The following is a 15,139-nucleotide window of genomic DNA, read 5'->3' as shown; positions in this document are numbered from 1 at the left end:
CTATCCTCAGTTGTAACGTTTTGACTGAGTGTGCATACCAGGAGACGCGTACCCTGTGGAAGCACCCGATCTTTCTCCTTTTGGAGTTCATACGATTTCCTCAGTTTTTGTTCCTTATCCTGATATGTAACTTTTTAATCGAATTATTTAAACTTTAAACTTTACTCTACCTACAACTACTGTTGCCTAAATGTATACTTTTGATTTCTTATTACTACAGTCATTTTAGTTTAATATACCTAGTTGAAGGGACATAACTCAAAATCACAGGCATGCTTGATTTAACAGTTTTTTCGACTCAGTACGTATAAGTTCGATTTGATATCATTTGACATCAATGATTCTTAATTATGGTGACAGCTTTTGCATTGTCAATTTTTTGTTCTGTGATTGGACGAAAATGATTTCATTGTTGGTGTTAAAAAATACGTCTTGTTTACTATTTCGTGATGTACAGCAGGAGAACGTTTACAATATACATCTGAGATCAAATCTATCGTATAGCAGTCATATTATCTAAAATAGGGGCCTGGGTGGCTGAGGGGTCTAAGTAGTTCATCTACTGTATCACTGGCACGTGGCACGTGCAGACTAACTTCAATCATAATTGACGAGGATTGTCAGTTTTCCTACCGACGATCGTTGATTTTCCGGTTTCCTCCACGAATTAAAATTACCCGCCACGATATAGCTAAACATACCGAAAGTGGCGTTAAAGACCAACATTCAATCAATCATTCAAATTTGTTTTTGTCAAATAGCGTTTTACTCGAATAGAAAATATACTCCAGTCCCAAGTACAATATAAACTATACTTTACGAATGCCATGTGAATTTAGAAAGTACCTATCAATGCCATATTGGTCGCTGGGTCTTACAGAACGTACACATTCACACTTACGAAAAACAATGTGTATCTTGTAAATTAGAAAGAAATTTTTTTGTCTTTTATGTCTTGTTAGTTTGCGTTGTTTAGTTGTTTAGTTGTTTTTGTTTTGTTTTTTTTGCCATGCAAATGTGTAACTCCTTCTGTTATTATTAATTTGTTTTTCCTTCTTTTATTATCAATTGCAGACTTTAGCCGTCAAATTTACAGCTATCAAATATGATAAAAAATAAAGTCGGAGCAATTGACAGTTTAAAACACATGGTGCCATCTGAATCCAACGGATATGTTTTGTTCAAGATTGATAACTGGAAACAAAATTATAGAGTATTTTCTTTTTAAAATCACAGGAATTTTATAAAATCTAAAAAAAACTCTGATATAATGTATACTGGTTAACAGTATGATAAAGATCAAATTCGATGTGATATTCATTTTTATTTCAAACATGATATGCCAATATATAAATAAAGACCTATTTCGTAGAATTGTACCCTTCCATAAAATTAACATCTTCGTTATCATTAAGATTTTTCCAATCCAAATGCTCCTATCACTCGGTCGAAAAAAGATCTTGATTTTCGTTTGAAGTCTATAACTTCCCTGCATAACTGGAAAAATGCATCAGTAACATCCTTTAAATCTTCTGAAGCCGATGTTTCAACAAGAGAACATCCGAATTCTTCAGCCATTTGTTGTCCTGTGAAACACATTATTTATCAAAAATTATTTATTAGGCATCTAAGTACTTCGTATAGATCTTGAAAAGTTTAAATTAGTCATGAATAGTATATTGAAAAGCCGCGATTTGAATTAAAGCTGCTGGGTTTGTTTGGTTTTTTTTATTATTTTCCGATTGTCGGTGTACCTTTCCATATAAATTATGCATTATTCCATGTCTTCAGTTACATTTTGGATTAGTCATAAGCAGTATAGGACAATGAATAAGATAAAAAAAAAAACTTTAAATTAAACTTTATATTTACATTTTCTGATTGTTAGTTTTTCTTTTCATCTCAATAATGCATTAACCCATGTCTGCAGTGACATTCTTTATTTCAATTATCCTACTATATAAAAATATGAAGATGTGGTATAATTGCCAATGAGACAACTGTCCACCAAAGTTCAAATTAAGTGGGTGGAAGCAATTATAGGCAATCGTACGGCCTTAAGATGTTTACAAATGGTACGTTTTTCTGTCATTTACAAATACATCAATACCGTAAAATTCAAAAATTCGAAGAAAAAAAAGTCATTAAATTGCCAATAAAGGATTTTTGGATGTTTCTCCTTGTAAAATGTGCATATTCAAATTCAGATTTTCAAATGAAAAAATGTAAAATAAAAAGGTAATTAATACCTTCTTCTCGTGTGACTTGGCGCATATGGGCTAAATCACATTTATTTCCTACGACAATTGTTGGAACTGTGGATCCTTTTTTTATGTCGTCTATCTTCTTTTTTAATTCATATAACGAATCAAATGACTTCCGGCTAACAACAGTGTAGACCAGCATATATCCATCCGCCCATTTTAAAACATCCTCTCGCCCACCACAGTCATCCTTCTGAAATATTCACAAGTCAATTTGAAAAACATTTTTTTTTCTAACGTTTGAATACTACTTAGAGACACATTTATATATAAAACATATGTATTCTATCGTACGAGAACAGTTGTGAAAAATTATATTTTTATTACATATTAACAGTTATCAAACATTTTCCCTGTATTCTATTCAAAGTTAACGATCCTCCTTGTTTATAAAGAAAACAGAGAAAAAAAAACTTAAAATGTTCAGTTTTATTGTTTATCACGGCTAAGTATAACGGTGCATTTTTTTTTTATTTTCAAAAACAATTTAAAAGGCAAAACAACAGCTGGCTATACTTTCTAAATCTTCATAGATGAAAAACATAAAGAAGAAATCTAAAATACAAAAATGCATAAAATGGTAAAACATCTTCAGGTTTGATTTGGGCAAAATATTTATCATTAAATAAAAAAAAAAAAACGGTCAATTTCAAAGCCGCTTTCGTGTCGTAAATTATATATATCATAATTATTCATTCCTGTTTAATTTCTAGTAATCTTATATCGGGGTAGTACCGTTCGGAAGTCAGTATTAAAATTAATGAAGAGTCATTAAACACATTATTCATTCCTGTTTATTTTTAGTATGCTTTTTATTTGGTTAAAATGTATACTGTTGGGAAGTCAGTATTAAAATGAAAAGTTCAAATGTCAGTTCATGGTCACCGACAAAATGCAGCAATCCAGTACTTATTGTAATTCATATAATCATATAATGTTTAAAACGTATGAAAAACCATTGAAAAGAAAAGACATTGCCATTGGATTATGTGAATGTTCAAGAATTATACTTTCTTGTATCTTGTGTGTTTTTAACGAGGACGTGTACACTGCGTAACGTTATTTACGTGGTACGAAAGTTGTATATCTGAATTGTTTCATAAAAAAATTAACTAACTTTGCAACTGATTTTTACAAACTGTTTGTATGTTTTGCTGTTGTACCACTGTCCTTGAAAGGGAGTGAGTAGAATGTTGAGCACTCAAAAACATGTTTAACCTCGTCACATTCTTTATGTGCCTGTCCCACGTCAGGAGACTGTACTTCCAATGTCGTCACTTTTTGCTCTCGGCCATATTTGGTTTGCGTTTTTTTGTTTTCAGCATAAATCAGTATGTTTGTTTTCTATTTTTTTCATTTCGTTGTCTTTCATAGCTTACTGTACGGTATTGGTTTTGCTAATTGCTGAAGGCCATACAGTGACTGATAGTTGTTAACATCCTCGTCGGATAGTTGTCTCAGTGACAATCATACCACATCTCCTTATAATGAAAACGAGGACAAAGTCAACTTCTAGTCTATACATTTAAACAGTGTATTAACAAGCTTGTGACTCTTCATTGTTAGTTATATGTGTTGTTATTGTTCTTACATCACTTATAGTATCCAAGACTTCTATCGTCACTGTTTCTCCGTCTATTACAGCACTGTATTTGTATTTTGATTCTACAATGAGACAAAACATCATCAAATGATTAAAAAGAAGTCTGAGCAAGGCAAATCTTGTTAAAATAAATATTCATATTAATATCAATATTTTTTTTTTGTTCTACGTAAGCATAGCACTTTACAATCTGTCGAATTTGTGTCGGGACCTTTTATAGCTTACTTGTACCGTATGGCTTTTGTTTAAAGTTGAAGACCGTATGGTTACATATTACATCCTTGCCCTTAAGTCTCTGTTTGATAGTTGTCTCATTGGCAATCATACCACTTCTCCTTATTTATATATTATATTGATGTATTTGTGTTTAGTTTATGCTATCTTTCTTAATCATTTTCTGTAAATGCTATAAAAAATCTTTTAGAATTGCTGGTTTAGCCTTTTATAAGCATAAATTGTTTCATATAGTCAGGCATATGACATAATAATGCCAAAATCTCAATGTGCATATCTATATTATTTTTAAAAGAACATCCGTTGTTCGACCTGCTAGTCAAATGCGTTTTGTTTAAATATACTTTTTCACTTTTTTGGTCTTTTGGAAAATGTTGTTTGTGCTGTATTTAGACCCCTCTACCAAGAAATTTGTTTTGCATGCACACGTATAAAAATTGCGGTTTTTATCCAACGCAATCATAGGTTTGAACGTTGTTTTCAATTTAGACTTATTTATATTATTTTTCATATATACGAAGGTATAAAGTTGCATTTTCATTATCAATTAAAATTGAAGATTGAACCTGCTTGTAATTTAAATACAGGGAAAATAGGCGCTACAAATGTATAATATACTTCTCAAACAAGTCATGCTTACAATAATGGAAAATTCGAATATCTGTTATTCTGAATCTTCTTTCATTGCGCTTTTGCGATGGTACGTGTCCTTTGTTTTATAATTTTTTGGCGATAATTCATTTGATCGCAATATCCATCTATTATGCAATACCCCCCATTTTAAAGATCGGTCGAATCTGACGTATTAGTTTTAATGGAGAAAAAGAAAATTAGAAAAATATAGCTAAAAAGGTTTAAAGTGGCATCATCGCCCGCAAAGTCAATTGCAAAAGTTGAAGTCCGCATTTTGGGAAAGGTAGGCTTATAATCTTACAAAACAAATAAAGAATATTATCAAAGATTTTATTGCAGTCAGCTGAGATAGAAGAGAGAGCTATGTTTTAATTGTAATGCTCGTTTGTACACAAAAATCAATTAGACTATCAGGAAAATAATAATGCATCTATGTAATGCATAATCTAGGTAGACGATAATGAGATAAAACCGTTAGAATTAACGGCGAAAACTATATATTTGTAAATATAGAAATAAGAAGATGTGGTATGATTGCCAATGAGACAACTCTCCACAAGAGACCAAATGACACAGAAATTAACAACTAAAGGTCACCGTACGGCCTTCAACAATGAGTAAAACCCATACCGCATAGTTAGCCATAAAAGGCAATGTAAAACAATCCAAACGAGAAAACTAACGGACTGATTTATGTACAAAATAATGAACGAAAAACAAATATGATATACAGCAATAAAATACAACCACTGAATTACAGGCTCCTGACTTGGGACAGACACATACAGAATATGGCGGGGATAAACATGTTAGCGGGTGTCCAACCCTCCTCCTAACCTGGGACAGTGGTGTAACACTATAACACATGATCAAACTATAAAAATCAGTTGAAAAGGGCTTAACTCATCAGATCGATAAAAAGCACAAAATCAAGTAACAAAAACACAGAATGGACGTGGCAGGGTACTTGTACATCCCCACAACAAAACGACACTAAGTACAGATCTGAGAGTACTCGCAGTTACTGACAGCTAGTTCAAAGCCACTAACAACTAATAAAAAAAAATCATGCATCTAAGACTTAAATATCAATCAGTACACATCCAACATCCAATGGATTTACTGTAAAGACGTCATTAACAGTCAAAGAAAAACATGACCCTGTGCAATGCCAAGATGCAGGTATCGACAGATTGTAGAGCCATGAATGTGCATATGTTAATAAAAATACCTGTTCTTGTCAGACATGTCAATTCTTATTCTGTCTTACCTATTGTTTGATCATACTCCCCGATAAATCGCTTCGTCAAAAATCTAACAGACAGTGCTGAAATAGAAACAAAATCATGGAACAAACATTTAAATATTTAGATTTAAACAACGCATTAACTACTATTACATCAGCGCTATTCCTTTGTACTACAAAGACAATGAAACTCCTTTACATTCCCATTTCACAGGTGCTTTGAAGGGTTTTTAATTGGCATGATTTATAACTATCATTGAAGATGAAAATGTTTCCTTGAAGTGGATTTCTACTGTCGAAGGTATTTCTATTTCAATGTTTTACTTAGTTACGCACACTCATGACTGCCAATTCTTCTAGTTGCAATGTTTAAACCTTTACCCGAAATAAATTCGCGTTCGTAGACAAGATAATAGAATATACATTATGGACATCAGAACGTTTCTATACAGTGTGTGCATGACTTTTACTAATTTCATCATAACATAGAGCACCTGTTTAAACAAATCTATTTGTCTAGTTCATAACCCTCGACTGTCTTGAATACAATTTTCATATAGCTGCCAGCTATATAATTAAAACGGAACATTTTCTATTATGCGTAACACGGTTTATGCAAATTTTTATCTCAGCTTTAACAACTACAGGTCATAGTGCCCGAGTTATTACACATCTATTCAACAATATGGCAATAAAAACATTTAACAGCTGTTTACTGCTGCTTTATATTTTGTCATTCTCTCCGATTAAAATTGTTTCTGAAGTTTCAGAAAAGTACTTTCTTTATCATTATCTGTTAAAATATAACCGAACAAAATAAAACAATATAATGTCAACATTTGAATTAATGTAACTATTGATTGCCAAGATGATAACTACCTATACACCAAAGGACAAAGATGAGATGAATTAGATGTCACCGTCACTGCCTTTTCACATTGAGCAGAAAGCTTTAAAAGACCATGCTATACAAAAAAGTTAAACTATTCAAAAGAGAAAACCAATGCCCCGATTAAAGTTTTAAAAAACAGTAGACGAAAAATAAATATGGCAAACAGCAACAAACGACAACAACTAAAATTTTGTTTCCTGGCTTGGGATAGGAACATAAAACATGTGGCGGTATTTAACATGTTTGTAGGCGTCAACCCTTCACAACCTTTATTTGCTGTTTCAATTTAAAAAAGTAAAAAGAAACCAAAGGGGCAATCAAAAACCATAAGTCGAAGAAAGACCGACAACACAACAGTATGGTCAAAACAACATAACAGTATGGTCAAAACAACATAACAGTATGGTCAAAACAACACGAGAAGACAAAACAACATAACAATATGGTCAAAACAACACGAGAGGACAAAACAACACGATAAGACAGAACAACACAACAGTATGGTAAAAACAACATAACAGTATTGTCAAAACAACACGAGAAGACAAAACAACACAGCAGTATGGTCAAAACAACATAACAGTATGGTCAAAACAACACAAGAAGACAAAACAACATAACAATATGGTCAAAAGAAACACGAGAAGACAAAACAACACAACAGTATGGTCAAAACAACACGAGAAGACAAAACAACATAGTAATATGGTCAAAAGAAACACGAGAAGACAAAACAACACAACAGTATGGTAAAAAACACGAGAAGACAAAGCAACACAACAGTATGGTCAAAAGAAACTCGAGAAGACAAAACAACACAACAGTATGGTCAACAGAAACACGAGAAGACAAAACAACATAACAATATGGTCAAAACAACACGAGAAGACAAAACAACATAACAGTATGGTCAAAAGAAACACGAAAAGACAAAACAACACAATAGTATGGTCAACAAAACCTCGAGAAGACAAAACAACACAACAATATGGTCAAAACAACACGAGAAGACAAAACAACATAACAGTATGGTCAAAACAACACGAGAAGACAAAACAACACAGCAGTATGGTCAAAACAACATAACAGTATGGTCAAAACAACACGAGAAGACAAAACAACACAACAGTATGGTCAAAACAACACGAGAAGACAAAACAACATAATAATATGGTCAAAAGAAACACGAGAAAACAAAACAACACAATAGTATGGTCAAAAGAAACATGAGAAGACAAAACAACGCAACAGTATGGTCAAAAGAAACACGAGAAGACAAAACAACGCAACAGAAAGATCAGACGTATAAGAAGGTTACAAGCCTTTTTTGTAGAGATGCAGGCTTGACGAAAAAGTCCACACAAAGACAGAGTATTGTCGGATAATGTCAAAAGCTCCCATTTGCCTTTTCAGCAAACTTAGCTACGATCTGACAGAGGAAACGGAGAATATAAAAATACAAGAAATGCAAGACTAACTTCTGATATTAAATGTATTCCTTTGGTTACATTTGTGAACAATATAGAACGTCAGTGGTTGCAATTCTTGTTTAAACAAGTAACCATACATTCCTGTACAGTTATGATTAACAGAGGTTTCTTTCATAACATTCACTTTTATGACAGTGAAATAACAAAAAGTTTGAAACATACAATGAGGTGTGAGTGTTAGTTTCATGTTTAAAGTCTCAGCCTGTGACTTTGAGATGAAGATCAACAATAAAAGCGCTGTTCCTTTTACCTTTTACCGAGTGCATGTAGTGATTTTGTGTTATGAATTAATACATCATATCCTTTCTCTTTCATTGAATTTAGTTACAAATGTGTTCATTTGAGGACCGTATGGCATCTTGTGCTTGGTTTCTGAGCCGGTTAAGTATGTCTTACATCTTTTTAAAAAGTATGATAAAAAAGATGGAGACGGCAATGATCGTGTTATTCGTTTCACCATACAACAAGTTATTAAGAATTACAGTTATAGTTCTCTTTTCAAAAGTTTGATCACAGAAGTCACTAATGTATATATATTTAAAGATAAGAATGATTCAAATATTCATCACTAGTAGGCATTTGCGGAAACTACGTCTATACCTAGGATTACACTTAGACTTACGATTACAGTTGACGAAAAACAAGGGGTCATCTCAAAATTTAAAAACAATAACAATAGAGATACCTAGTAAAACCAAATAATTGTTTTTTTGTTATGTAAATAAAACGTTTCGACGACACACAAATGCAGCGCAAATGGTCACAACAGATTTGAATCGCTGTATTGGATATGTCACCAAATAATCACCATAACTTTGGTTTTTTTTTTTTTTTTAATTCTTCGATGGCGTGTTCAAGCTTTACCTTATAGTGTGTGTAATAAGTCCATTTAATTTTTTAGACTGCCTCATATCCTGGGATTTCGAACAATCTGTTGTCTTGTATAAGGTTTATAATCTTTATCGGGGAATATGCGACAAGCAAGTATAACACAATATAATTATTAAGCAATGCTTTTGAAATATCAATGTCCTTCGTTTTCACGATTACATTTTGTATCCGAAACTGTTTCCTAACCGGCTTAAATAGTTTTTCTTCTTGGCTGATATACCTTTGCACCTTTTATCCCTTTTAATCAACGAAATAATTTTGCTGATAAACTTTGTGTGACCGTCAGAAGTGCACTCTAGAGTACAATTGTACCGCTCTCGGATCAATACTTACTGCTCATGCTTCGATAAGACCAGACCCACCTATGTTTATGGGAGAGAAATAAATACGTATAGACACCGTGAAAAACCCGTCTATACTCAAATGATTCCCAAGATCTCTATCAAAACAAACAACTCAGAAGTCATTATTACCTGCGTCTCTGAAGGCGAAAGCAGATTTAGTAACCGCTCGGCTCTGTCCGTCCATCCGTTCGAAAGACCTTGCTTAAAGTTTTCCTGGCCTCTATAGAAAGGAATTGTATCATATTTGGTCTACAGTTTAATAATTAGTGAGTTGAGACCCGCAAGTATAATGCCATGAGAATAAATGGTTCTTTTAAAAGCATCAAACCTCTGTATATCCTCCCATTTTCTTAAAAAAAATATGGAAACTATATGTCTTAGCATAAACATAAATATTGTCAACATGCTCCTTAGTTGATCGTCCTTTCTTTACGCTAAGTCTTGTTGAAATTAATTTCCAAATGTCCAAACCTAGCCAACGACAATACGGTTTTTTTTGTTTCATGTAAAACTTATCAAGTGATGTTTGTCCATTCTATCATACTCCGTACATGAACACGATGTACAATAATTAAAATCCCTGTTGTTCAACTATAGAAAAAAATCATCGGAGTTCTATAACGACGGTTCGTATTTACGCTTTGAGACGACCCAAGATTTAAATGCTACCTGAAAGTGTAATTGCAATCCTAATCGTAGGTGTATGACAATTTCCGCAAATGTCTAGTAAAATACTTTAATCAATTTACCTATATGTTAACAGCATACAGATTCTACTAACTTTTCTTAAAAATATATAGATTATCTACAGAGCATACAATTTATGACAAAAATCTCATGGGAAATCAACTTATTTTTCGAAAATAGTTTAAAAAAAACCAAACAAACCTATCGATTAATTTTTGTAAGTAGGTGCAGATAAAGCTGCTAAAACAATTTACCCTAGGGTCTAGTACTGTGTTGGTTGAACAAGTAGTGCATCGAATAATACATAGAAACTTGATGTAAGTAATACCTTTTTGATGATTTCTAGCTTTAGATCTAGTGTTCCTATTTTTTCTACAACACCTGTGATGAATGAATTGGACAAATAATAAGCATAATGGTTTTGCATTACGTACATTGTACAATGTCTTTCCTTGGCGAAGAAGAGTCTACAGATGTCAAAATAAACATACAAGAGCAGTGAAGGAGAGGAGAATATGTTATATTTTCCAGATGGTTATCTATTTAGATGCGAGCTTCACTAACGGATATTGATCTCAAGAGCCTGTCTGTCATTCAACGCAACATTACCGCTTACATGTGATGCAATTCAATACTAATTAGCACAAATAATCCGACAGAAAGATCAGACGTATCGGAAGGTTACAAGACTTTTTTGTAGAGATGCAGGCTTGACGAAAAAGTCGACACACGGACAGAGTATTGTCAGATAATGTCAAAAGCTCCCATTTGCCTTTTCGGCAAACTTAGCTACGATCTGACAGAGGAAACGGAGAAGATAAAAATACAAGAAATGCAAGACTAACTTCTGATAGTAAATGTGTTCATATGGTTATATCTGTGAACAATATAGAACGTCAGGGGTTGCAATTTTTGTTTAAACAAGTAAATTGCAAGCATGGTGTATTAATTATGTATTGTAGCATATTGCGAAGGAATAGCGTCATTGTAAGCGCTCTGACAGATCGTAATTGCATCACACATTATGGTAAAAGGGGCATTGTAAAAAAGGGAGGTTACGGAAAGTTCTAAACAGTTTACGTACATCAAATTATATTCTTTCCATAAGGTTTATATGGTCAGAGAACACAGTCTTTCCTACATAAAGATGATCTCCGTTTGCTTCATATTCAAAATTTGAATATAATGTCGGCCGTTTTTTTAATGGGATATTGGTAGATAGCATCTATAAAAACATGTAATCAAAAAATATTGATTAGAGTGGCAAAACAGAAAATCACACTTCTTATGAATTACTGCACAAGTTCAATTTTCCTTTGCATTCAATGTAGTGTTTATTTTTAAACGGAAAACATTAAACTAGACACCATATAAACCTTTTTCATTAATTTAATTCGTTTTTAAGAGAGGAATTTTGTGTTTCAGTTGATTGGAAACACTGATTTCCAGTTTAATCAAATTTACTATGATTATCTCTGAGGGGAATTTGAAATGTTTTCTATATTTCGAGAATTATATTTCAAATTATAGATAAAAAAAATAAATAAACTGCGTCATCGAAAAGAACCATTAAGGCAAAAGCAACTTGATTTTTTTCATTTATTTTTTTAAGATAAAATACAAAGCTAATGAGAGACTTTAAAACTAGACAACATTTAACTATATCCATCAACTTAAATTCATATTCAACCGTACCAATACTCAGTTAAGTAAGATTGAAAATTTCAGGAGGATTTATAGTATTTACAATATTCTGAGTGTTATATTAAAAACTAGAAATAAATTAATAATCTTGGTCATTGAAAAGAATCAGTAAGGCAACACCAACTTGATTTTTTTATTTATTTTTTATAGATAAAATCATAAGCTACTTTAAATTATTCGTCCTTTTGTCCTTCGCTTAGAAGTCGTCGAGTTTGTATATTTTTATTTGATAAAGTATTTTTTCTTGCCTTATGTAATTAAATTATTTAATCATTTTTTTTTAATAGGTTTCAAATTTGAGATGCCAGTAATTGTAACTATAAAATATATATATCCACTCACCACTCTTCCCAACGCCATGTTGTCCTAGGACAGCGATTTTAGTGTCTCCAAACGATGACTTCTTCCTTTTTATGTAAGGTTTAAGGGTAGAACTGCCTCCTGTTGAGGGGTCACTTAATCCCCCTCCCGAAGTCATTACGCGTAAAATCCGGTGTTTACATGATCAGCTGACACAAAAAGAAACAACTTGTAGTAATTCCTCAATGTACACTCATTGAACATATTCAATACACTTCTTAGACAATTATCTTATTTATATATAGATCATGTTCATCAGTAGGTTATTTATGTTGTTTTCAGATCCAATTAATTATTTCCACCTATACAGTTTAATGATTAAAAATAATAATTAAGAAATTTCTTACTTTCTCTAAACCTGCCAGATAAATCGTTATCAGTTATTTGTGTATATTCCAACAGCTATGATATGCAGGTTCACTGTATGATAATCGGTTACATTCATACTGCTGCCGATAATAATGTATTGAAGATTTGATTGCTGTAATACAGTATAGAACACATACCTGTAGAACATTGAAAGAGAAGTTTTATCCAATAAAGTGTGGTTTTTGCAGTGTTTTCAAAAGATATGATTTAATATCAAATTTACTGCAGATGTATTTCCTCGTAGTTCTGATGTGCGGATTTTGCTTTCAAAAATATGCATTTTGATTTTGTCTGACATTACGAAAGGTCAATCCAAGCACAACTAAGGTAAAGACATGTGTAGTATGCATATGAGTTGGAGTAACGTCCAAAAGTCTTTTAAAAAACGCGCCGAAGACTCATGATATATAAATCACTTGAAATATCTTCAAAAATCATCTTGTTACGGTTGAAATAAAATGTGTTTAAATGTAGAATTGAAATCATTATAATTAGTTTTTCGCAGATAAGTATAACTCAGAATTCTATTTAGACTATATACAAATATAATGAACTAAAAAGCATCTCATTTTCAAAGGTTTCAACTCTGACAACAGTTGCCTTGAAACTGTCGTTCGTTATAACAGAAACATATCTGTTATAGTATTTTCAAACATGCCTTCCGAGAAATAACAAAGAAAATTTTATAAAAAATTTACGGAACACATCAAGTTGATATAAAAACATATGCAGTTGATAAAGCTTAAATAAACGAACATACAAGGATACCGTTTATTTTTTGCATGCTTTGCCGTACCAGTATCTTAGATCTAATGGTAAAAGTTATAAAAAATAAAAGTACAGCCTTGCATTACATTGGCCATATTGAGCCAATACTTGTGTTAAATCCTTAAATAGTTACAGGGAAGTTTCCTATCGGAAGTGATTTGGCATCCCATTCGAAATTTGTGCAATCTAAAAGATTTTATACAATACCTGGAGGATCTTACGCTGAGAAATACCAATTCTTGTTACTTCTATGGTAACTATCATGGTTATCGTGTCAATTCAAAATTATTTAGTGAGAAAAAGTTAAAAAAAAGTTTTTCATTTTTAACGTTAGCATTTTGACTAACAGTACAATTTTTTGATGAAAAAAATCTTCCAAATGGAGTTTCAATATGAGTAAAAGAAATAGTGGGTATACGTCAATGAGATGGCAACCCTATGACAAAAAATAACAAAAAAACTAGAGGCTATTAAGAGCCTTGTCGCTCACCTGTATCTACTGTGGTTTTGGAAATCATGTAAAATAAGGTTTAAATCGTAATCAATAGTATTAGATACCCTAATAATGATTGAGGCCAAGTTTGGTTTAATTTGGCCCAGTAGTTTAATTAAAAGCAGGTCATCCAACTATTAACTAATCTTACAATAGTTACTGAAGACCCCTTATCATTATTTAAATTAGTTTTCAAGTTGTAACTATTTGAAATTGTTTTTTTTTTACAATTTTCCCTTAGACTTCTATAGTAAATCCCTATGTTCTATTTTAACCATGGCGGCCATGCTGGTTGGATGGCAGGGTCATCGGATACATTTTTCAATCAAGATAAACTATTGAAAATTGTGGCTAAGTTTAATTCTATTTGGCCCAGTATAGATTAAGTGGAGAAGATTTTTGTTAAAGATTACAAAAATTAACGAAAACAAATTGTTAAAAATTGACTATAAAGGGCCATTACTCCTTAAGGGGTCAATTGACAATTTTGGTTATTTGACTTATTTGTAGATCGTACTTTGCTGAACATTATTGCTGTTTACAGTTTATCTCTATCTATAATAATATTCAAGATAATAACCAAAAACTGCAAAATGTCCTTAAAATGACCAATTCAGGGGCAGCAACCCAACAACGGGTTGTCTGATTCGTCTAAAAATTTCTTTGTAGATAGATCTTAACCTGATTAACATTTTTACCCTAGTCAGATTTGCTCTAAATGCTTCATTTTCGGAGATATAAGCCAAAAACTGCATTTTTCCCCTATGTTCTATTTTTAGCCATGTCGGCCATGTTGGTTGGCAGGCGGGGGTCATCGGACACATTTTTTGAACTAGATATCCTAATGATGATTGTGGCCAAGTTTGGTTAAATTTGGCCGAGGAGTTTCAGAGGAGAAGATTTTTGTAAAAGTTAAAGGACGACGGACGACGACGGAGTCAAGTGATGAGAAAAGCTCACTTGGCCCATTGGGCCAGAGGAGCTAAAAACATCTAGACATGCCTTATTGCATGTTACTGTACGCAATGTTTAAATTTAGATTTTTTATTTCACTTATTATTATAAGATTTAATGGGACAATCGTATGATGCGTACTTATATCCAAAACAAATATTGAATAAAAGAAGAGACAGGGAAAACGACATAAGACAGCAACCCATT

The 15,139-nt window shown here is 32.4% G+C and overlaps 1 protein-coding gene across 1 annotated transcript; it reads right to left on the bottom strand.

Annotated features, from left to right (window-relative positions):
- Window positions 1-1,304: 1,304 nt before the first annotated feature.
- On the bottom strand, window positions 1,305-12,733 carry LOC127725905 (ras-related and estrogen-regulated growth inhibitor-like). Its single transcript, XM_052233221.1, has 5 exons — window positions 12,331-12,733; window positions 6,005-6,061; window positions 3,856-3,929; window positions 2,250-2,457; window positions 1,305-1,586 (listed from the first exon to the last, which is right to left on the bottom strand). Exons 1-5 carry the CDS (start codon window positions 12,464-12,466, stop codon window positions 1,411-1,413), a joined length of 651 nt encoding a protein of 216 aa, XP_052089181.1. The 5' UTR covers window positions 12,467-12,733; the 3' UTR covers window positions 1,305-1,410.
- Window positions 12,734-15,139: the final 2,406 nt, after the last annotated feature.

This window comes from Mytilus californianus, unplaced genomic scaffold (genome assembly GCF_021869535.1).
Source record: "Mytilus californianus isolate M0D057914Y unplaced genomic scaffold, xbMytCali1.0.p SCAF_15, whole genome shotgun sequence".
Lineage (NCBI taxonomy): Eukaryota > Metazoa > Mollusca > Bivalvia > Mytilida > Mytilidae > Mytilus > Mytilus californianus.
Note: the sequence above shows the minus strand (reverse complement) of the source record. Positions and strands in the feature narration are given on the sequence as shown.

Excerpts from the sequence above, each read along its gene's own strand:
- LOC127725905 (XM_052233221.1), bottom strand. The coding sequence starts at position 12,466 with ATGACTTCGGGAGGGGGATTAAGTGACCCCTCAACAGGAGGCAGTTCT. Across the intron at positions 3,930-6,004 it reads GGAGTATGATCAAACAATAG|AATCAAAATACAAATACAGT; the intron begins GTAAGACAGAAT and ends GTCTCATTGTAG. Across the intron at positions 1,587-2,249 it reads CCAAGTCACACGAGAAGAAG|GACAACAAATGGCTGAAGAA; the intron begins GTATTAATTACC and ends TGTGTTTCACAG.